Genomic DNA, 23,438 nt, shown 5'->3' with positions numbered 1-23,438 from the left:
TAAAGTGTATGATATTATCTTCTATCTACCCCCACCATATTTTCCTCCCTACTACAAACTCATAGGATGAATTCAGACAATACTCCATTGCTTACAATAAGCATAGCTAGCATTTCTATGAAGCATTATGATTTGCAAAGCTCTTGATGTAAGTCATTTGGTCCTCACAACAACTTTATGAGGCAGCTGCCATTGTGTCCCTCATCTTACAGGAGAAGTAGCTGAGACTAAGAAATTAAGTGACTTGTCCAGGGTCACACAGCTAGTTAGCATCTGAATCAGGTTTTGAGCATTAGGGTATTTCTGACTAAAAAGCCAGAACTCTGTTCACTGCACTATATAGTTTATGTTGCCTCATTATTTCAGTCAATCTATAAACGATGATGAAAGAAGAAAACCTGCAATTTGTGGATGAGTAGAAGCTAAATATTATAGGAAATTATAATTTATCCATCTTCCACTCCCCATCTCCCCTTGCAAAGTAGAGGTTCAGAAAAAGGAAATAAAACCTCTACCAAGCTCATACTTTATTGCATAAATTGCAAAGATACTTTACAACAAAGACTTAACATCTCCAGTCATTGCTTATTTTATTATACAGCTTTTTTTTTATCCTAAGGTGGAATGCAGGCTTAAGAGTTTCCATTTCCTGAGTTAGTATTTCCACTGCAGGAAAGAAAGGAGGACAAAGAGAGAAAAGAACCTTAGGGACTAAGGCTATGCACAAAGTGCCTCAAGGATAAACTGAAATGTAGCCTGGAGCAACTAACCTTGCTACAGTCAGCAGGGAACGAGTAGGAGCAGGAGCCAGCAGGAAAGTCATCTCTGTTTGCAGCAAAATGATGTACTTCCCACAAAGCCTGAGCAGAGAAGCACAAGCAGCAGCAGCTCCAGTCCTGGAACTCTAACTTGCCTACAGGGCATTTCCATTTGAAAGCCATGCTTGCACCTCAAAGTAAAACACGGCATCTACCCTTACTCCTCCATCAGACTTGGACCTCTAGACATCAGAGTGGCATAGAAAAAGTACTGAATTTGGAGGCAAAGGACCTATGTTCTACTTCTGGTTTTGTTCCTTAATAATTAGATTATCTTGGGCAAATCGATTAACCTTTCTGATGCAGTTTCTTTATCTGTAAAATGGGGGAAGGAAGGTGAGAGTGGCAGGAGAGGTTGGCTTAGACTCTAAAGTTCATTTTTGGCTCTAATAAATCTACCATCCTGTCCTCAGGAAGGGGAATCAGTCCCTTTAGAATAGTGACAATGAGCTGTTCTAATTTGTGGGTGAGAATGAAAACTCACTTAGCTCACTTCATGTAGAGTCCAAACCCCACTTAACATCCCATCTAGACAATCAATCCTTGGAACATCAAGGCTTGCCTAGTGCTGGACACTTGCCATTTGTCTGGTAACCATATACGCATATGCATATATGTATGCATGAATATATGCATGTATTGTATGCATATACATACATATACACAAACACATATTTACATTACATTCCCCTTTGGGCAGAGCACCCCCGGATAAAGGTGGGATAGGAAGGAAGGAAGGAAGGAAGGAAGGAAGGAAGGAAGGAAGGAAGGAAGGAAGGAAGGAAGGAAGGAAGAACGGAGGGAGGGAGGGAGGGAAGGAAGGAAGGAAGGAAGGAAGGAAGGAAGGAAGGAAGGAAGGAAGGAAGGAAGGAAGGAAGGAAGGAAGGAAGTTGAACAGATGTGTTGCCTGACTGGCCAATCCCAGTTTGGTCCTCAGTGGGTAGCTCCTTTTCTACTTACTTTTCTCTTAAATATCAGCCCTCAAACCAAATCACACTGGCTCTCCAAATCATTCTAGCTGTCACTGATAGGCCAATAATATTTCCCAAGTCAAGCCCTACTTGGTCATTCTGATCTGCACAGAATGAAAGTAAATAGCAATTGTTTAGGTTTTGGCCAGAAGCCCCAAGGGTCTTCCCCTCTCAGATCCTTTTCTTTTTTGAAAGAGGCCACTTTTGGAATCTTTTCTTACCTAACACTGAATGAATGTTACCACAGTTAAACTGAGACCTATTAAAGACCTTAGCTTCAAAACGCCAGCGTTTCTGATTGCATCCTGTGCCATCTCCAGTTGTTCTGATCTATATCTTGTCTCTAGACCCACCTAACTCCAGAGGATAGAGTAAGTCTTTGCACAGCCCTTCCTCACTCAAATCCAATTCATTTGTATATCATGGCATCACCTCCCTGATGTCATGGGCCTCTTCAAGAACAAAGGACAAACAATAAACAGTAGTAACATATGTGTGTGTGTGAGTGTATGCATATGTATATGCATATATACACATATACATATGTGTAAGTATATGTATATGTATGTGTATATGTATGTATGAGCATCTTATTCTTTGCTACCCTTAACCTCCCAAAACTTCAATAGGTCCCCTCTGCCTACCGTGGAGGGTTTATTGAATTCAGTTATGCAGGGATGACTCACCAGTTTGCAAATTACAGTCAATCTTCAAACTACTTAGTTCAATGGTAGACATCATAGCTTACTGAAGCTTATTCCTTCACAGGATAAGTCTAAGAACACATCATACTGACATGTTATCACTTTAAGAAGCAGGATAGTGTGTGGATAAAAGTGTATCTTTGAAAGATGGGTTCAAGTCCAGGCTGATCCATATTAGCTATATGACAGTGTTTCAGATGATTGTTTTAAACCATCATTCAGATGATTTAAAGCATTTACAATATGGACCACAAAAGGATTTTTTTTTTTAAACATTAACCAACTGAGACACAAATAATATTTATGTTGCTAACTTCACAAGCTCTTGACCTAATTGTCTCCACAGTATTACCAAGAATTAAAGGACCCTAACTTAATGTTGTTGGTCTAAAGTCCTATGCCTAATAGCTTAGTTTTAGACAACCTCGGATGTTCCCCTACCCATAATCTATAATTGAATAGATCTGGTATTAAGCTTACAAACCTTTTGACTATAGGAAATTGCAACCAATAGTAAGGACATTGCAGGGGTACAATATCTCCCCAACTTCATGTCAATTCCAGGCAGGATTAGATTATCCACTTGCGTTCAGTCAGGCTTAAAGTCTGCCAGGTGTCAGTGGGGAAACTGAGTCAGGAGAATGCCACCTCAGCCCATGCTGAACAGCCACTCTCCTACCCTTCCCTGGAGATCACCTATGCAGTTCATAGCAGCATCTCATCAGCTTACTGGCATCATGTACTGGAGGCTCAGATCACTTTTGCTCCATCTTCATGGGTCAGCCAATGAACAACTACTACGTATAAAACTAACTCTAAAGAGATAACAGCTCTCACAAATAGAATGATTACATCTATCTATCTTTCTATGTATCTATCTCTCCCTGAGCTCCAGTTCCAAATTTCCTCTGGACATCTGTAACAGGATGTCCATTATCTTGCTGTTCAGTTATCTTTAAGTCATGTCCTATTTGGAATTTTGTTGGCAGAGATACTGGAGTGGTTTGCCATTTCCTTCTCCAGCTCATTTTATAGATGAGGAAACTGAGGCAAACAGGGTTAGGTGATTTGCCCAGGGTCACACAGCCAGTCTGAAGCCAGATCTGAACTCAGGAAAATGAGTTTCAAACTCAACCTACCCAAAATTTAATTCCTTGCTTTTGTCATCTTTTCCCCAAAACCTGTCACTCTTTCTTATTTCTTTATTTCTTCTGAAAAAAAACAAACAAACCACAACACCATTTTTCTAGTCATTTAGGTTTGTGACCATCACCCTTATCTCTTCCTTTGCCTTTACCCTAGCATATTCAGTCACCAAGTCTCATCAAATCTAACTACATTTCTAGCATCAGTTAGCTTCTTTCCTCTCAACTTGATCATCCCTCTCATTGAGATCCATATCACCTCTCACCTGAAGTACTAAAAACAGCTAATTGTCCTCATTATTCTGATTGCTCCTCTCTTTGATTCATCCTCCAATCAGTCATAGCTACCAGCCTTATATACTTACATTAATTACAGCTTTGACTATACCACTGGCCTGAGAAGTAAGCTTTACTGGGTCCCCACTGTATCTTGGATTCAATACTCCCTTTTTTATGCCATTTAAAATCCTTCATAATCTAGCTTCAATCTATCTTTCATACTGATTTGAAATTACTGCCCTTCATTCATTCATTCATTCTACATTCTAGGCAAGCTGACTTATGTGTAGTTTCTATACACAGAGTATTCAGTCTCAACTCTCCATACCTTTACATTGGCTACAGCCCATCCCTGCAAAAACCACTTTCTTCAGCTCTACTTATAGATTTGTGCTTCAAGGCCATCTTCTTTCCAGATCACCCCAGTTGTGAATCTCCTCCCTCCCATAAAACTACTTCAAATTTCATTGTTCAGTCATGTCTGACTCTTTGTGACCTCTTTTGGGGTTTTCTTGGCAAAGATACTGGAGTGGTTTGCCATTTTCTTCTCCAGTTCATTTTATAGATGAGGAAACTGAAACAAACAAGGTTAAGTGACTTGCCCAGGGTCACACAGTGAGTAAGTGTGTGAGGCCAGATTTAAAGCCTGACTCCAGACCTGTACTCTATCCACTGCACCACTTAGCTGCCTTAGTTTTTTAATTTATTGTGTATATATTTGGTATTTATTTGTGTATTTTTAACATCCCACACACCCACCCTCTCTAACTTCAGGAGAATATAAACCGCCTTGAAGAAAATGATCATTTTATTTTTTCCTTTGTATTCCCAGAGCCAAGGACAAAACCTGCACCTGTTCAAACTATGCCTTTAAATTTGTGAAGACACAGAACTCCATCTTCAACATGCCTAGAGCTCAACTTGTTACTCAGGACCTATTAATTTTTAATATGTAACTTATTGCAATATAATAAGCTATCAAAAACTATACAAAACTATGAACAAACAATAACTACGGCCACCTTCCTGATACACCCATCAGAAACCAATCTGTCTTATTTAGCTTAAACCCAGCACTTCTTGTTACCATGAAACATTACTTCTAATTTGGCTTGACGTTGTTTAATGAATTCAACTAATTACCTTTTTTAAATAAGGCACTGTCTTCCAAAAGTCCTGCTTTCGCTGCATTTAAGGCAAGTGTTATGAAGATCCTCCCATCTTCGCATCCACACATTAGTTTGTCAAAATTTGGAATATACATAGATGAAGTGACTGCTGGACTTCCAACTCCATCTTCAAGAGCACAGAAACCATCAATAATGCTAGGTGACATAGTGCGATGCTTGTCAAAATTATCTTGAAGAGTATAAGTGGTAGTTATTGGTATCTCTAGAAAGGATAGAGGGAAAGATGAATTAAAAAAGTACCTTTGATAATCTATCACAATCACCAAAAGAAATGAGTCAATGTGTCATTGGGCCAGCCAAAAAATTCTAGCTACTCAACAATGGCACACAAATTGGCTAACTGTAATTCATTTTTTGTAATTCAAGGTCTTCTACCCCTGGATCCTAGGACCTATCATCGTGAAGGGCATGATCAGGGTAGACTGATATTAAGGGATCCATCATAGATTGGAGCAACCAAAGATACCAGAGAAGTCTTGGGATGGTGGAGTTGGTTCTGAGGAATATCATATGGTGCTTTCAGTGTGACTTAGCCAAAGATGGGAAGAGAACATAGAGTTGTAGTAATATGGTGGTAGAAAGAATACTAGATATGGAGTGAAAAGCCCTAGGTTTAAAGACTAGTGGCAATGTCAGTCAAATGAGAAGGTTAAGATTAGATGACCTCTAAGGAAGCTTTCTTCTCACTCTAAAGCTTCTGAGGGCACTATATGGAAAGTTTCAGTCTGAAAAATAACAAAATATTTGAATATTTCAAAATAGTGTCATGCTCCAACCGCATTTCTGAGGCTTGGTAGCTATCACAGACACTCTATATGGTCTGTTTCACTAGGGTCACGTTCAGTGCCACTCTGACCTCTCACCATCTTGCACTTTGAATTCTGAGGATACTTCAGCAGCTGTTGAACATTTTGGGGATTTAAATAAGGCTTGCGAAAGTCCCAGAGACCTTTAAGAACCTCATGATCATACATCATAAATTTATAGTTGGACGGGGGGGAGGTGCCCAAACTATTGTCTAGTCCAACCTCCCTCATTATACATTTAAGGAAACTAAGACCCAGAAATGAAGTGACTTGCCTAAGTACATATAGGTCATAAGTAGCAGAACCTACATTTGAACCAAAATCCTTGGATATCAAAATCAGGACTCTTCCTAATGTTGTAGTTGCTTCTTCAAATATTCAATTCAAATTCAAAATAATGTCATAGTTGCGTCTTCAAGTCCAACCTCTTTGTTTTACAAATAAGGAAACTGAGGCTAAGAGAAGTAAGTCAAACTTGTCCATGGTCATACAGCTGAGGTGGAATTTGAAACAGGTCTTCCTGAGTCCAAATTCAGTGTTATCCCTACTGATCTATTATACTATGCCAAGCTAAGCTTGGATAAGTAAAATCACTCTCCCTCTGCATCATACTACCACCCAATCTTCTCCTCTCACTTTCAGAGTCAAATAGAAAGATCCAGAAGTTTTCCCCAGACACAGCACACATTTGGCAAATGGAATAACTTTTTTTTTACCTTTGGGGGAACCATCAAACTTTGATACTGGAACATCAGGGATATGCCACAAAGTGATTCTTCCAGACATTTCTCCTGAGAAGAGGACTTTATAGAAAGGTTCCTTCCGTTCATTGAGATAGCCCATAACAAATGGATAGCTCTGTATCAAAATAATTCAAAATTTTACATACAAGGGAGAAGACAAAGACTGGAAAATGGTTGTGATGAATGGGGAATAAAAGAAAAAGGAAAAGGTTAACACACAGATTAACCTTCTTGTATAAATGCCTCACTCTCTTCAAGTCTCTAACCTTAATCTGGAATGGAAACAAGGAAGTGACCAGCTTTAAAGGAAACTCTGGGCACTGTGCAATTAGATTCGGTCACTAGGTAGTTTTCAGTGTTTTCAAAAAGGAGAGAAAATATCCTAAATATAACATTTGCCCAGGGAGTACTCAAAGGCTTAGGTTGAATGACCTTAATAGCCCCTTACAGGTCAAATGTTCTATGACCTTCCATGAAAGATGACCTTTTCTGAACCTGAGTTGAAAGAAATTCAAAAGGTAAACTAAATCAATTAATTCTGTTATCCAACATAATCTTTCCTGGATGATTCCCAAGGTACTTCAGGATCTTGTAATGATCTCAACTATTTTCCTGGTTCATCTAATATTCTCATTTGTATTTGCATTATACCTATCTAGCCCTTCTACTACAGACTAATAAGCTAGGTTAGAGTCAACTAATTCACTTTACATTACTGTAAATCCAAAGACAGGGGTTTAGTAGGGCCAAGAATAAAACCAAATGCTCCCAATCCACCCAAATCCACTTCTTTCCACCCCAGCAAATTACCTTCATTAATTCCTGCCACCAAGTAGGGATAATTTTTAAATTTGTGAAATTTTAAAATGATTATAAAGATGAATTTTTTTGTTAAATAAAAGGCAAAAAATCTGAAAATTGAAAACATGATTGCTTTCCAACTCAGATTTACACTTGTCAGATATATGATGGCTTCTTTACAGAGTCAACCTACTACTAAAAAGTACCTATAAAATAAATATAATTGTCAAAAGAAGGAGAATGTGATTTTGAGAAAACGGAAGAGAAGGAAGTAAGATATAAATCTGGGAAGGCAGACAAAATTCTGCAATCTATGTATCTATCAGTGAACTAGTCATTAGGCATTTACTGAGTATCTACTATGTGCCAGACATATGCTAGGTGTTGAAACTAGGAGAACTCTTATTGAGGATCTTTCAGCAGTTTGCCAAACTGATGAGAGATCTATTTCATTTGGCAATATGAAGCACACTGTTATGTGAATTGCTTAGGACAAACAATAATTTTTATTTGGTTTCATTTTGTGATAGCAATGGTCATGTGATTTTGGGGTTTTTCTGACCTAGACAAGATAAAGTTGCATTCATGTGGCTTCCCCAATTTGAGTTAGTTCTCTATCAACTGACTGTTGGTTTTCATGTCATATACATTTCATTGCCCCTTTTGTTGCTTTTTTTTAATTCTATGGTTTTACTGAATTGATATTGCTCCATAGAAACATGGAAAAGTTATAACTTTTAATGAGCATCCTCATTAATGAGCACACTTCAATGAGTGTTAGAGATATTGTAGCAGCTATTCAAGCATTTCAAAGATCAGTCAGGCCCACAGTAAAACAGGAACAGTTGCAACAAAAAGAAAATATGCTTGAAAATAAAAAGCAAAACTAAGAAGTGACAAACTATAGTTGCAGAACAGCCCAATTAATCCTTAGAAAATAAGCAAAGACTTTCAGAGGAACCTGGCAGCTGAAGAGGCTGTTACTGATGGATGCCTCTACCATGACATACAAGCTTTTCAAAGTTGAAAGAATATTGTGTGTAATTTTTTAAAACATTGCTAACTGCTGCTATGAAGAAGGGAAAGAAAGATCAGGATAGCACAAAGACTGCAATGCTGAAGATTGGAAAGACATAGAAAAGGTGGTGAAGTTGATCCTATTTTAAAGGGTAAGTCAAAAATTTTGGCATAAAAAATCCAGGTAAGTCTCCAAGATCTGGACTTTTTCATAGGACTAGTTTTATATTTTATATTTTTATGATCCTGCATCCCCCAAATTGCTTTGGGGACTTTTCACTTCCCAGATCTGGAAATCTTATCCTCATTGAAGGAATGATGAATTCTGGTACACACAGTAACATATTGAAAAGTAAAATCATTCTAGAATTACAGGAATTCCCAAATAGAGAATACTATAATACAACTTTATGCAATTCAACACATGGCAAAAGGTTAAGAAATTTTAGAAATGGAAATAAAAATGCTTTAATAGGCTGGGAATTTGCCTGATAAAGTAAACTTCTTTGTGAGAGGTAAAAACAAAAACAAAAACAAAAACAATTATAGGACATAATGATTTTTTTAAAAAATTGCTGACTGATTTGATGGTCCCCCTCCCCCCCCACTTTTATTCTAAATTCTTTCTTATATAGAATGGCACTCCTGGAGAAAAAATTACAGATAGAATTGCAGACAACGTAAAAACAAAAAATACCAATGAAAATATTTTTTTTCCAAAAAGGAAAAGTGTAGGCTGCATATACTCAAGACTAGACTTGGAACTTGTACTGATGTCAAAAGTATATTTAATATACAATGTGATGAAAGTGGAATTTCATAATGAAGAATTAAAGATTATTAAAATTGTGAACTCCACCTAATGTCATATAAAGCAAGTGACTATACCAAAAGTCTGTTACATATTTAAAAAGTTTTTAAGAAAGAATAAGCAGTAAGATCTTTTGTATGTCAATAAATTTAATTATTTTACTTTGTCTCAGTTAATTTGTATGCAACTGCAATTCTGTATAGAAGAAATGCCCTTTTCAGCGTTTTTCTTTTGCTCTCTGAAGATCTACTGCATTTTCATTCATTTCAGTTCCACTGACCTCTTTCTTCCAAACACTAGGGCAGGAACTATGTGTACTTAATTGATATTATACAGCAGAGAGTTCGGTGCCATAAAAGAATGTTTCTTAAAACACAGAATCACAGATCTGGAGTTATTTCTAAGCTACCTTTGAAATTATGCATCTAATAAGCTCATTTTACAAATGAATTTATTGAGAGCACAAAAAGTAAAATAAACTTTCTTTTAGTTACATAGATAGTTTAAGAGCAGATCTTGGATTTGAAGCCAAGTTCTTATATGATAATTGCTGCCATTCAGTTGTTTTTCAGTTGTGTCTGATTCTTTGTGACCCCATCTGGGGTTTTCTTGACAAAGATACTGGAGTGTTTGCTATTTCCTTTTCCAGATTACAGAAAAGGAAACTGAGGCAAAGAGAATAAAGTGACTTAACCAGTCCCATAGGTAGTGTCTGAGGCCAGATTTAATCTCAGGAAGATAAGTCTTCCTGACTCCAGGTCCAGCATTCTATTACATCACCTAGTTGCCCCCTTTATGTCCCAAACCCACTGTTAATTTCCCTGTACTATACTGCTTTTTCTCCTCCTGAGTCTGATTTTTTTTTTTTTGAAGGAAGATGGAACTCTTAGAAAAATGAGAATGGGAAGGCAGGGAATACATCAGGAGATAACAGTTAATATGACAGTTAACATCTTGGTATCTCTGACTTTCACAAAGTCCTACTCCAAAGCCTCACAGTATGAAGGTGACCTTATTTAGATTACCAAAAGGTGGATAAGCAAAGAATGAGAAAAGGCTTTGATTATAAACTGGCAACAAACTGTGTCTGCTCCATGAGGGCAAGCCAAGGATATGCTTATCACTAGACATCTACCCCTTTGGGCATGGCAAACAATGAAACAAAAGAAAAATACAAAATGGCCCTCGTTCTATGTAACCATCTTCTACTTTTGAGGTAATAGTAGCAGAACGCCAAAAAAAAAAGAATACAACTCTAAGAGTCACATTTTGACTTAAACATTAATTGTAGGTACTTCAAATGTGAGATCTTTGTCCAATGACCAAAGGGAAAGTATACTATTTGAGGAACTTAATTATGTCAAATTTGACATTCTCAAAATAAAAAATGTATACATTTTCAATAGAAATAAGATACTTTCAACACAAACAAAACCAAAAGATGAAACCCACAATAAATGAGAGGCTAACTTCCAGCTTCTTCTTGTACATGCAAATAATGGCATTAGCAGAGCTGACTGTGCCATGAGCCCAAAAGCAACAGGAAACATAATTTCATGCAACGTTTGGTTATCTGGTATTGTGGTAGCACGACTAAGTATTTACAAAATGATCCACAGAAAAATAATTCCATGCTATGTAGTCAGACTAAAATAAATGAAAGAAATCATATAACAAATCACAACATGATACACAAACACATACACATACACAAACATGATCTGCTACATTCTGCAAATGACTTCCGTATTTCTTTCTCTGAGTGTGGAAGGCATTTTGCCTTGAGAACCACCACTGGGATTTTTTTTTTTTTTAAGAAGTTCTTGTGTTATTACGAAATTCCAAGTCTACCAGAAAAAACTCTCGCACACTGTGGTCGTTGCTGTGCACAAAGTTCTCCTGGTTCTGCTCCTTTCACTCAGCATCAGGTCATAGAAGTCCTTCCAGGCCTCTCTGAAGTCTTGTTCATCATTTCTTATGGCACAATAGTACTCCATTACATTCATATACCATAATTCATTCAGCCATTCCCCAATTGATGGACATCCCCTTGACTTCCAGTTTTTGGCAAGTACAAAGAGTGCTGCTATAAATATTTTTCTACATGTGGGACCCTTTCCCATTTTTATGATCTCTTGGGGATACAGTCCTAGTAGCGATATTGCTGGGTCAAAGGGTATGCACATTTTTGTAGCCCTTTGAGCATAGTTCCAAATTGCTCTCCAGAATGGTTGGATGCGCTTGCAGCTCCACCAACAATGAATTAGTGTTCCAACTCTCCCACATCCTCTCCAGCATTTATCATTTTCTTGTTCTGTCATGTTTGCCAATCTTATAGGTGTGATGTGGTACCTCAGAGTTGTTTTGATTTGCATCTCTCTAATCAATAGTGATTTAGAGCATTTTTTTCATATGATTATAGATATCTTCAATTTCTTCCTCTGAAAATTGCCTGTTCATATCCTTTGACCATTTATCAATTGGGGAATGACTTGTATGATTAAACATTTCAGTCAGTTCTCTATATATTCTAGAAATGAGGCCTTTATCCCCGAGCTTAGCTGTAAAAATTCTTTCCCAATTTACTACATCCCTCCGGATTTTGGTTGCATTGGGTTTGGTTGTGCAAAAACTTCTCAGTTTAATGTAATCAAAGTTATCCATTTTGCATTTCATAATGCTTTCTATCCTTTAGTAAAGAATTCTTCCCTTCTCCATAAATCTGATAAATACACTATTCCTTGATTCTCCAGTTTATTCATGGTATCAATCTTTATACCTAAATCATGTACCCATTTGGACTTTATTCTTGTGTACGGTGTCAGGTATGGGTCTATGCCTAATTTCCGCCACACTGTTATCCAGTTTTCCCAGCAATTTTTGTCAAACAATGAGTTCTTATCCCAGAAGCTGGGGTCCTTGGGTTTATCAAACAGAAGGTTGCTATATTCCTTGCCTACTGCGCCTCTTGAGTGCCAAGTCTATTCCACTTGTCTACCTCTCTGTTTCTTAGCCAATACCAAGTGGTTTTGATAATTGCTGCTTTATAGTACAATTTGAGGTCTGGTAGCGCTAGGCCACCTTCCCAAGCATTTCTTTTCATTAGTCCCTTTGATATTCTGGACCTTTTGTTTTTCCAAATGAATTTTGATATTATTTTATCCAGCTCTAGAAAATAATTGTCTGATAGTTTAATTGGTATAGCTATATTCAATAGGAAAGTATATGTAGAACCTATACAGAATTGTATGCAGTCGCGGGGAGGGAGGGGGGTAGTGGGGGGTAGGTGTGGGGGGGGATAAAATCTCAATTGTATGGCAGTGATTGTTAAACATTAAAAAATAATAAAAAAAAAAGAAAGAAAAATAATTCCAGCAAAACTTCAATTTCAGAGGACATGGAGGAATGTGTTAGAATAACCTCAATTTATACTCCACTATTTTGTGCAAGGCAGATAATAATCTGTCCATATTATTCCCTCATCCACTCCACCTACTGATCTCCCTGACTTCATTTAATTCACAAATGAAATTCCATCTTTTACTGGAAGTTTGCCACAACAACTTTTAATTCTAATGCCTTCCCTCTGTTAATTAGTACCTTTTTGTTCTCCATGTACTTTGCTTTGTATATATTTGTTTGAATGATGTCTCCTCCATGAGATTGTAAGCTCCTTGGGGGCAGGGAATGTCTTTTGCTTCTTTTCATATTCCCTATGCTTAGAGGAGTGCCAGTCATATAATAGGTATTTAATACTGATTGGCTGATTGATTGTCATAATACACAAACTAAAACAGCTACTGCAAATGAACAATAAATAGATCGGAGAATTGAAAAGAGGTGTGAGATAGATTTCCCTTGGAAAACATCAACACTTTTTATAAACCCCAAGCTTCTCCTTGAAACAAAAACTCAACTTTTTAACATAAATATTCTTTTTGCAGAAATCCCAGTGAGGTTGGGATTCATGGAATACCACAGTTTCATAAAAATTAAAGTGGAATTTGAACCAAAGGATAATGATGAGGTGATTTGTACATGTGGGCTACAATATAGTAAGAATGAAGAACTACACAGGAAAGCAGCCTATAGGACTTCATAACACATACATAAACAGAAAAATAACTGACTGGACATGAAATGAGAATAAGGAACAACATGGAACAACAACCATGTATTCCTTTGCTATTTATTCAATGGCTTGAAAAGTAGAAAAAGCCACCTAGTGTGTTAGATGGGTGTTCTGATTAAGATTTGGATGAAGACATGATCAATAGCTACAGAAGAAGGGCAGAAATGAACGAGTATGGCCAAGACTCAGGATCATTTGTGATCTGAAGCCATAGCAACGATCTCTGAAGCCAAGTATTGAACTAAATAACTGTCATAATGAAGAATTTTTAGTTTAAAAACCAGCAATGTGGAATGACTGGGGAGACTGGTGTCTCCAAGGTGGTAAACTGGTAGGTAAGGGGGAAGGTGCTGCCTACTGACCTTTATTTTCTGAAAGTTAAAAAAAATAAGAGAATATCAAATAATGAACATAATAATAAAATTCTTGAACTCCCAGTGCATTTTAACTGCACAGCATTGAAGCCATTTTTTTTTTACACTGAATATTTTAGTTATGAAGAGAAAGAAAGATATTAAAAGCAGTAATTAAATAATGCTTTGGGCAAATTATACACCGAAAATTCTGTTTTTCCAGATAGAATACAAAACAGCATTCTGGTAGCCATTTTCAAATAATTTAAAAATAATCACCACTGCCATACCTGAATTGAAACATTCCTTCATTTTCCAATTTTTTTGTTGTAATCACCTATTTAAAAAGTTATCTATAAAACTTCACAAATAAATTTAAGAGGAAGCAATTGTCTGACTTCTCAACATTTATGGTTGACTAATTAAGCATGCCATCAACCAATAAATAGCAACATGTACTCTTGGTTGTCATATCAATCATACAAAAATATTTCATTTTTCTTGCAGTAAGTATTCTAGGGTTTAACTGATAACCCAGTTCAATATCTTTAGAAAGCTTGAGGATGGTTGTAATAATTACACACCAGACCAAAGACTGCAAATAAGGTCCCCAAGTTTGCCCTCCAAGTATGAGGAGACAAAGAAACGTCACTCTCTACAAGTCAGTAAAAGTCATTGCAGCTAGGGATGGGGGTGGTGGTGGAAAGAATGAACTCATAATGAATGAAGTTAGATATCTACAGAAACAACCTACCGAATGAGATAGTTTTGCTCTTTTAAAGCAAGGAGCTAAAGGTGACTCCATAGAAGGAAGTATAAGGATTAAAATGTAACCAAAGTTAAATTTTAAATTGGGTAACAAGTCCTGCATGGGGAGGCATTGTGATAATATATTTGATAACTGATGAACAGTGGGAAAAAAGAGAATTAGAGAGTAAAGAGTCAAGTGTTTAACCAACATCAGACAAGAGGAAGGGTTTCCTGACTTGACCAGGTTAGAGAAGTATCTGGTTCATTTGGCAGATCTGTAGAATAGAAATGAGTGTGCCTGGTTATCATAGCTTGATAGTTACCAGTGAATCTTTCAATTTCAATTTGGTTGTTTAAGTAGACTTTCCTACTGGGAAGCAAATGTGCTAAATAGCAATAGAAACATCTGCTCTGTTCATCAGATCTATTTGTCACTGTCATCTAATAAATTGGCATTCATGCTTACTAGGATTTCTTCTGTATTTGGTAGCATGCATCAGTGGCCCTCCAAGCCTGATCACTTCTGAGTGAACTGATAAAATTAAGGTCCCTAACCTTAAAAACTGAGGACCAAACTGTAGACCTATGGAAATATCATTTAATATACCCTGAGAAGCACCAGAGTCTCTGCTGACATCTTTTATATACATCAGTGAGATATTTTGTATTACTTGTTTTTTAGAATGTAAGTTCCTTTAGGACAAGGGACTGTCATTTACTTTTGCATGTCCTTTAGCAAATCTGATAATGCCTTCTATTTAGTAAGTGAATTATTTTGGTATGATTATGTTACAGCACATAGATGGCTCGGTGGATAGGGCACCAGGCCTAGAGTCAGGAAGACCAGAGTTCAAATTGAGTCTCAGAAACTTCCTTGGTGTGTGTGGCCCTGGGCAAGTCATTTAATACTATTTGCCTCAGTTTCCTCATCTATGAAATGGGGCTAACAATAGTGCCTACTTTCCAGGATTGTGGTAAGGATCAGATGAGATAATAATTGTAAAGCACAGTGCCTGACATATAGAATACACTATATAAATGGTCATTATTCTGTTACTGTTAATACAGTGCTAGACTTGGGATCAGAATACTTGTTCAGATCTCTCTTCTGACAATAGTTTATGATTACAGATGAACCTCAGTTTTGTCATGTGTAAAATGGGTATACTATCTATCTATTGACTATTTCAGAATGTTATTATGATAAAATGTAGAAAGTTCTTTGACACTTTTAAAGTGTTACATAAGAGTAAAGAGCTAATGCCATCATTCTTGTAACTTATGATAATAGTAAAATTTCATCTAGTTTACAGCAATTAAGAGAATCATATTGATTTTTTAAAATATGTTTAATGAAATTTAATTTTTATGGCAACTTTGTAGAAAATATAAGCTACTTAAAAATAATAGTATCAGAGTGTTTATTTTGATAGTTTGAACCAACTTTTTCATAACACTTCATTCTGAAACAGACAAAGCCAGCTACTTATCTAAAATACTGAATCAAAGAACTTTAAGGAATGAATCACTTTTCTTTGTCATCCATTACCTTATTTTCTTTTACAGAAGTAGAGCAAAGTAAATGAGGATACATGGTTTCTTGAAGTGCTCTTCCATCAGCAGGATATAAACTTTTTGAAAGTCCAGTGGGCGAAAAAACAAAGAAGTTTCAAAGAAATGTAGATCTGTTTGTTTGTAGTATATTTGTGTCACTCCCCTCACTTTCTGGGTCCAGGATTTACCACTTACGTTTCTAAACTTTGTTAGAAACTGTTAGGTTAATTATTACAAGTGACTTCTTTTTGAAAACTCGGCACCAGCTGTACAAGTTCTACATGGCTAATCTCATTCCTCCATCCCCTGCTGTTTAATACAAAGGCTGAAGTCTACCAAGCTTAGGGTAAATCTTCGAGTGCCAAAGCGGTTTTGTTCTGGTTTTTGATCATGGGCAACATGCAGGGACTTTCCTATGATAAACCTCCCAAAGTTCATTTTCTACCTGAACATTATGTGTGCTGTCCCCATCTGAGCCCACCTGTTCAGCAGCTGATAGATGTAACTGTGACCATCTTCTGTCCAGATGATGATTCGGTGAGCTGCAAGCACCTCTCCACCAGCAAAAAACTCCCTGCTTTTACTGACTTGAGTGAGCAGGAGGGAAAAATCACAGGAATCATAAACCTAAAAGAAAATCTATGCTTTCCATCAGCAGTAAGCAATGTGTACTCATTTCTATCAATGTGATTATGGTTTAGGTTAAATTATGGGCAAGTCTCAAGTGCACATTATATTTTATCCATATAGACATACAAAGAACAACTCACTACAAATGTGGGCATTCAGCTATTGTCTTTCCTTGAGACTTAATGTTCAGTAGATTTGATTAAATTATGATCCTGTTTCAGGGTGGCCTTCTATAAAGCCAAATCATTTCTAATAGATTCAGCTATATCATATATTGAAATGAAGAGGGCATTTTCAAAGGGTGACACTTTCACTTTTCTCTCAGGACAAGCTGGAAACTCAGTGATCTTGGCATTCAGTGCACTCATAGGAAAAGAGGATGTTAACATAATAAGGTAGTGAAAAATAGAAGTCCTTAAAAAGATAAATTATTTCAAGAACATGGCAATATTACTTTAAATTCTCAAGCAGAGGCATCAATTTTTTAAAAAATCTTCTGTCTAAATATAGTAACTCCCTACTATAACATGAATGATTATCCATAGACCAAAAGTATAGGAACTAGAAGTTGTGTAAAAAAAAACAAAAGAAAACCTGATGCAAAGTAGAAAGTGTTTGTCCAGAGCCCCAGATTAATAATCCAAAAGGTTTGTGCTGTATTTAAATTGTAATCTACTTCTTAATATAATGAGAGCAAAGAAATTCACTGTGTTCACACACTACCTGCCAACGCTTGGCAAATACCACCAACAGAAGTCTTTCCGTGTAGGTACAAAATCTTATCGTCCGGCAGTTGGGTGAGTCCAGAGATTTGGATTCTTTTTCATGAATATCTTTCTTTTCCTTTATTAGAAGTTGACATATGTCAGTACTAACATGTAATGCTTTAGGTTAATACACATAATAAAATGTTTCCAACATATTTATACCAGATCACATCACTTTCTTATGACTTCAAAAGTATCTCACAAAATCAGTTGAAAAAGAAATGAAGAGTGTTCCATGTGTACTAGAGTGCCTTACATATAGATGTTGTGTTTGTCCTTCATTTTCTAAGAGGACCATGACATCAGGGAAATGATAATATGACTTGCACTTGACTTTGATTTGAGTGAGAGAGGGCTGTGCAAGGTCACCAGCCTCACTTTCTCCTCCAGAGCCATCTGGACCCAGTGACCAGATATCAATCAGGATGACTGGAGATGGTCCAGGATGCAATGGGAAACCCTGCCCCTTTTAAGCTAAGGTCTTTTCAGGTACTCAGTTAAAGTGAGGAAACACCCATTCACCTCTCCCTCTCCTTCCCCTTTCCAAAGGAAGGTAAATTTTGATAGCCAGAAGCTACCCAGTTAGCTTGGGATTTACTGTCTTTCTCTCTCTCTCTCTCTCTCTCTCTCTTTTACCTTTGTTTTCACAAAATCTTAAACCCAGTTCACTCTGAAGCCCATAGATTGGACCATAATAGTTCCCTAACCAAGCTCCACTTAATGGCTGTATTTTGGGCCCTCCTGGCTTAGAGTGAATGTCAATAGTAACTATTTCTCTTTTGGCCAGCAACCCTGAGGGTCTTCCCCTCCCAGCTTGATTTGACACACAGTAGTCATTCAATAAATATTTGTTTAAATATAAACTCCTCTGTTTAGCTTTGAAAACTGTTTACAACTTGCTTCAAACATATTTTTATACCTCCGGGAGGCATTCCTCTTCTGCTTGCACTCTGTCATCCAGTCTTTCTCTTCATCACACTCAGAACATTATATCTCATCTCTGTGTCTCTTCACTGGATATCTCACATTCCTGATGTGTTCCTTCCTGAATCCTTCCTCACTGAATCCTCTCTATCTTCCTTTAAGCCATAGTTCAAGCACTATCTTCTGCATGACACTTTTCCTGATCTCCCAAGTTACTAATGCCCTTCTTCTCAAATTAATTTATATTTAACTACTTCACATGTCAGTATTTATTCACTTCATATTTATGCTATATATGTTTTTATGTGTACTTGTCTCTTATTAGAATACAAGCTCTTTGTGAACAGGGACTATGTCATTCTTTGGCCTTATATCCCTAGTCCTCGATAAATTTTTATCGATTGGTGGTTATGATATATATTATTTTGGGTTCAGTATTTCTGGAATCTCTCACAACCAGAAAGGTCCAAGCTAGGTCAAAAGCACTCCCTAGGATGAGACAGTCAACAAGCATTTATTAAGCACCTATTATATGCCAGGAACCATACTCAGTACCAGGGATACAAGAAAGGGCAAGTGGACAAAAATACAATTCCTTCTCTTGAAGAATTCAGTCTAATGGGGAAGACAACCGGCAAACAACTACTTACACACAAGATACAGACACGATACATTGGAGACAATCAACAGAAGGAAGGCACTAGTATTAAGGAGAATTACTAGGAAAGATTTCTTATAGAATAATGGATTTTAGCTGAAACTTGAAGGAAGCCAGGAGACAGAGATGAGGAGAAAGGAATCACAGGCTTGTGAAAATGCACAATCAGGAGATGGTGTATCTTTTATGAGCAGCAGCAAGGAGGACAGCAACACTGGATTGAACAGTACATTGGGAGGACTAAGGGTGAAACTAAACCTTTACAAGAAATTGTTGTTCAGTCATATCCGATTCTCTGTGGCCTCATTTGAGGTTTTCTTGGCAAAGATATTGGAATGGTTTGCTGTTTCCTTCTCCAGTTCATTTTGCAGATGAGAAAACTGAGACAAGCAGGTTAAGTGACTTGCCCAGGGTCATACAGCTAGTAAGTATCTGAGTCCAGACTTGAACTGAGAAAGATGAATCTTCCCAACTCCAGACCTGGAACTCTATCCACCGTGCCACCAACTGTTCTTTTAGAACAACTCCTTCAACTAATAGAGAAAACTATCCTTTAGCACATCAGCAGTCTGTAATTGCTAATGTTCTTGAGGAGATGTTAGAATATCTCTGATACCATTGCTTACAGTTTCAATGCAGTAACTTCAAAAATAAATATGTCTTAAAACATATCATTACCTCATCTCTTGCCAAATCCAGTAAGATATTCTTCAGCAACAGTAAAAATTTCCTTCAAAAGAATGTGAGAACTTCCCCTAATAGTGAGGTAGAGGATTTGCAGATCTACAGTCACAGGCAGTAACATACACTGTCAACTTTGTTGCTTTGTGGTTTGGTTTTGCTTAACTGTTTTCCTTGTTATAAGGGAAAGTTCAATGAGCAGCAAGGGGTTCATCCGAAAATGACTATGAAGTTAAAATAAAATACCCAGAAATAATCAATAAAAGAAGAGAGGAGATCCAAAGTTATTGTCGATACTTTCTCTATCCCACACCAAACCCATCACCACTACTAAATATGCAAATGTTTATGACAAAATGTAAGGCGATGATGATTTTAGCATACTTTCTGGGACCTTTCCCTCCACCCCTACTTCTTTTCTCTCTCAGGTCCCTTTTTACACAAACCTTTTAACATGTAACTACCAAGAAAAGGAGAGCACTAAAAAGCTCCACAAATTCTTACACTTTTCATATTCCCAATGCCTAATTCTTAGATGAGAAACATTATTCCACAAAACTGACCTGAATGCTACTTATGGAAGAGGACAGATTCCACACTTTGAGATCTCCAGTTACAGAAACCACCAGGAGAGAATCCTCTGTTAAAAAAAAAAAAAAAGATATGAGCTGACCACTGAGCAACTCAGTCACAAAAAAGACATCTTATCTATAGGCTATCTCCTTTGGAAAGCTGTATCAATTTACACACACACACACGTACATGGATATATACATATGTATGCATATATATACGCACACACATATATACATATATACACACACACTCTACTTTTTATTTAAAAGAAAATAACAAACCTTTTAAATGTTTGCATATAAAACAAATTTTAGATCTATTGTCCTGTCATCAGCAAACTCCCTTCCCCTGTATAGGCAGTTATTTTAGAAGAAGAACCTTACATTTTTGCCTCATAAAATACATATCAAATTTAACTCTTAAACTGTTCTTTCATCACTATATCCTCAGAAAAAAGAAAAGTAAAGAAGAAAACTGGTCATTTTTAGCAAATACTTGTCAGCCATTACTGAAACATCTCCAGCAGGACTGGCTTACAAGAGGCAGTCTTTTCTGACTGGATCTACAATGCAATCTCTTTCCAACGTCTTGGGCCATTCATTTCGCTGTCCCCATCTTTCCTTAGCCCTTTCACAATTACTCTGCTCTTTGCATTATAAAGGAGTCAATCCCACATAAGGAAGCTGCTCCCTTGACCAGGTAACACAAGCAAATGTTCTTGATTAGGATGTGATCTGAATTTATCAAATACCCCTCACCTAGTATTCATCAGTATGCATATTTTCCTATGCAACCGATGAAGACATTTCAGTGATAATATGTCTACACTGCCCCAGGTTACTTCATGCACTGTACCAAACATATACCTTGAATCCTCACGGAATGAACAATGCACATGCAGTTGATCCAGTCAGGAGATTGAGAGGATATAAAAGTGTGAAGTACTGTCAAGGTCTTGGCATCAATAATGAGAATATCTTGATATTCTCCACAACACAAAAGCCAGCCATCTCCTGTCATTCGAAAGGCGCAGTGATAGTACTGTTCAAACACAATCCAATTGTTTTTAAAGTTAATGCAATTGAGGCACAAAGTGTTTGTGTGTGTGTGCACGCGCGCACATGCGTGCATGCATGCTCACGTGCATGTGTCTGTGTATATATTTGGGGCACAAGATAGGATTTATGGTGAATTCATCTTGGTATCTCAGCCTCCTTACCTATAAAATGATGAAAGTATTCCATTCCATTTCTAAAATTCTATAACTTGATAGTTCTAAGTTGTCAAATTTTTACCTCAACCACGAACTTATTTTTCTTGATATAAAAACTTATATTTTATGAAAAAAAAAATTCTTAATCGTGGGAAGTAAAACACTTTGATTAATTCAAGTCTATTCCTTGTAACATTTTTTTAATGAAGACAATTTCCAACTCTCTTCTTTTCTGTATTAAGCATTTAATTTTAAATCAAAGTAATTTTTGCAGTAATTGCATTTTTGAGTTATTTCTATTACTGACAATTCTGTTTCTATTAATTTCTATTCATGATGATTAATTCTATTAATAGTTCATTCTAGCCTTGGCGAGATACCTTCCACCTATGCACATTTATGATCAGAGGTGGCCAGATTAAAGAATATAGATGAGAAGCATAGTAGAAATTCTCATGAAAGACACCAGAAATAATGTCAGCACCATATAAGTGAAGAAAACAAGGGTTTTATCCTTTGTAAAGGCCAAAGGGAAAGTAAATATAATCTTTTTAAAAAAGACAAATCACAAAATTTTCTATATGAAAAAAACATGGATATAGGTTTATCAAAGATATGCATATTTAGCAACGATCAATCACTATGCCAGGGGACTGTTAAAGATCTATGCAACCTGTCTCCTGACAGAGAGGTGATATGAGATGTATAATAAATAAAAAAATATTTTTGGGGAGAAAAAAAGAATTCATGTATTTAGGAGATATATATTTTTAAGAAACTAAAGTGAAAATAACATTAACTGCTTGAACAACATTTTTAACAGAAAAAATTGAAATACTGAATTATTGAAACTGCAATATTTATATATTAAAAGGTTCCCCTTTTTAATCTTTAGGGTAAGTTATATCTGTGAATAGGTGAAGGGAAATCCCTTAAGTACAATCCCTTAAAATGTCTGCACCCCAGTGATTCCAAGTTGTAAAAGCCTGAAATACCCCATAAGAAGCAGATGCAGGATGTACTTACACAGATGGCTGCTGTGTGTCTATAAGGGAGGGTTGCAGATTCAATGCACTGGCCACTGGTGACATTCCAAACACACATCTCCCTGCCAGAGATAACTTTGCATTATTCTCTATCATTTCCACTCAATTGGCTGGAATAATTTCGTGCCACCAAGTTTTTCTTTAGTGCCGCACTTAAGTGCAGCCTGATCGTTTATGTGGCTTTTTGTTACAGATTACTGGGCAAGAAAACGTTGTGGTCATTAGCAGAGGATGACACGCAGTATCTGTTTCTTTTTGTTTTGGTAATTATACCTGGCAGCAACCTTACTTTAAGGCCAAACCTGGTCCACGACAAATGGTGCAGGGATGGCCATTATGGCTCCTTCAGAGTGACACCAGAATGATCATTCCGTGCAACAGCATCCTCCTGAAAATGGCTCATTTCACCGAGCTTAACCTGTACCTTCTCAAAAGCATAAATGTATCTTGTGTTGCTCTACTGGGCTCTCAGTCTTAAGGTAAGCAATCGTTGTGTTAAGAATAGACAGTGCCACCTAGAGGCCAGTCTTGGTCTACACTCATCATCTCTACCAGTCCAAGCAAAAATGTCAACCTACCCTAAAATAATCCATGCAGATTAATATTTAAGCAAGATTATCTTCACCTAATTTACATGATTATATCTACATCAGATGGTATGAAATTACCTCCATGATGTATTTATTTAAACAAAATTTTTCACATAGTTTATACAGTTGTATATACAAATAGTTAATGAAATTACCTGTTTATATACATGTGTATGTGTGCGTATGTATGTACATGCATATATGTGTGTGGTGTGTATATGTGTGTATATGTATATACACACATAAACATGCATATATACACATGTGTGCATACACACA

At 36.8% G+C, this 23,438-nt stretch overlaps 1 protein-coding gene across 1 annotated transcript in view; it reads right to left on the bottom strand.

The window, feature by feature from the left end:
- Window positions 1-23,438, bottom strand: part of LOC140516681 (WD repeat-containing protein 72-like) — a 96,606-nt gene that overhangs the window by 50,632 nt on the left and 22,536 nt on the right. Inside the window, 8 exon segments of the mRNA XM_072627668.1 lie at window positions 5,061-5,309; window positions 6,630-6,771; window positions 16,070-16,166; window positions 16,520-16,701; window positions 17,428-17,547; window positions 20,298-20,374; window positions 21,177-21,351; window positions 22,550-22,631. Coding sequence (XP_072483769.1) covers window positions 5,061-5,309; window positions 6,630-6,771; window positions 16,070-16,166; window positions 16,520-16,701; window positions 17,428-17,547; window positions 20,298-20,374; window positions 21,177-21,351; window positions 22,550-22,631 — 1,124 coding nt within the window.

Source organism: Notamacropus eugenii, chromosome Y (genome assembly GCF_028372415.1).
Source record: "Notamacropus eugenii isolate mMacEug1 chromosome Y, mMacEug1.pri_v2, whole genome shotgun sequence".
Taxonomy (NCBI): domain Eukaryota; kingdom Metazoa; phylum Chordata; class Mammalia; order Diprotodontia; family Macropodidae; genus Notamacropus; species Notamacropus eugenii.
The sequence above is the reverse complement of the archived record's forward strand: the minus strand, read 5'-3'. Positions and strand labels throughout refer to the sequence as shown.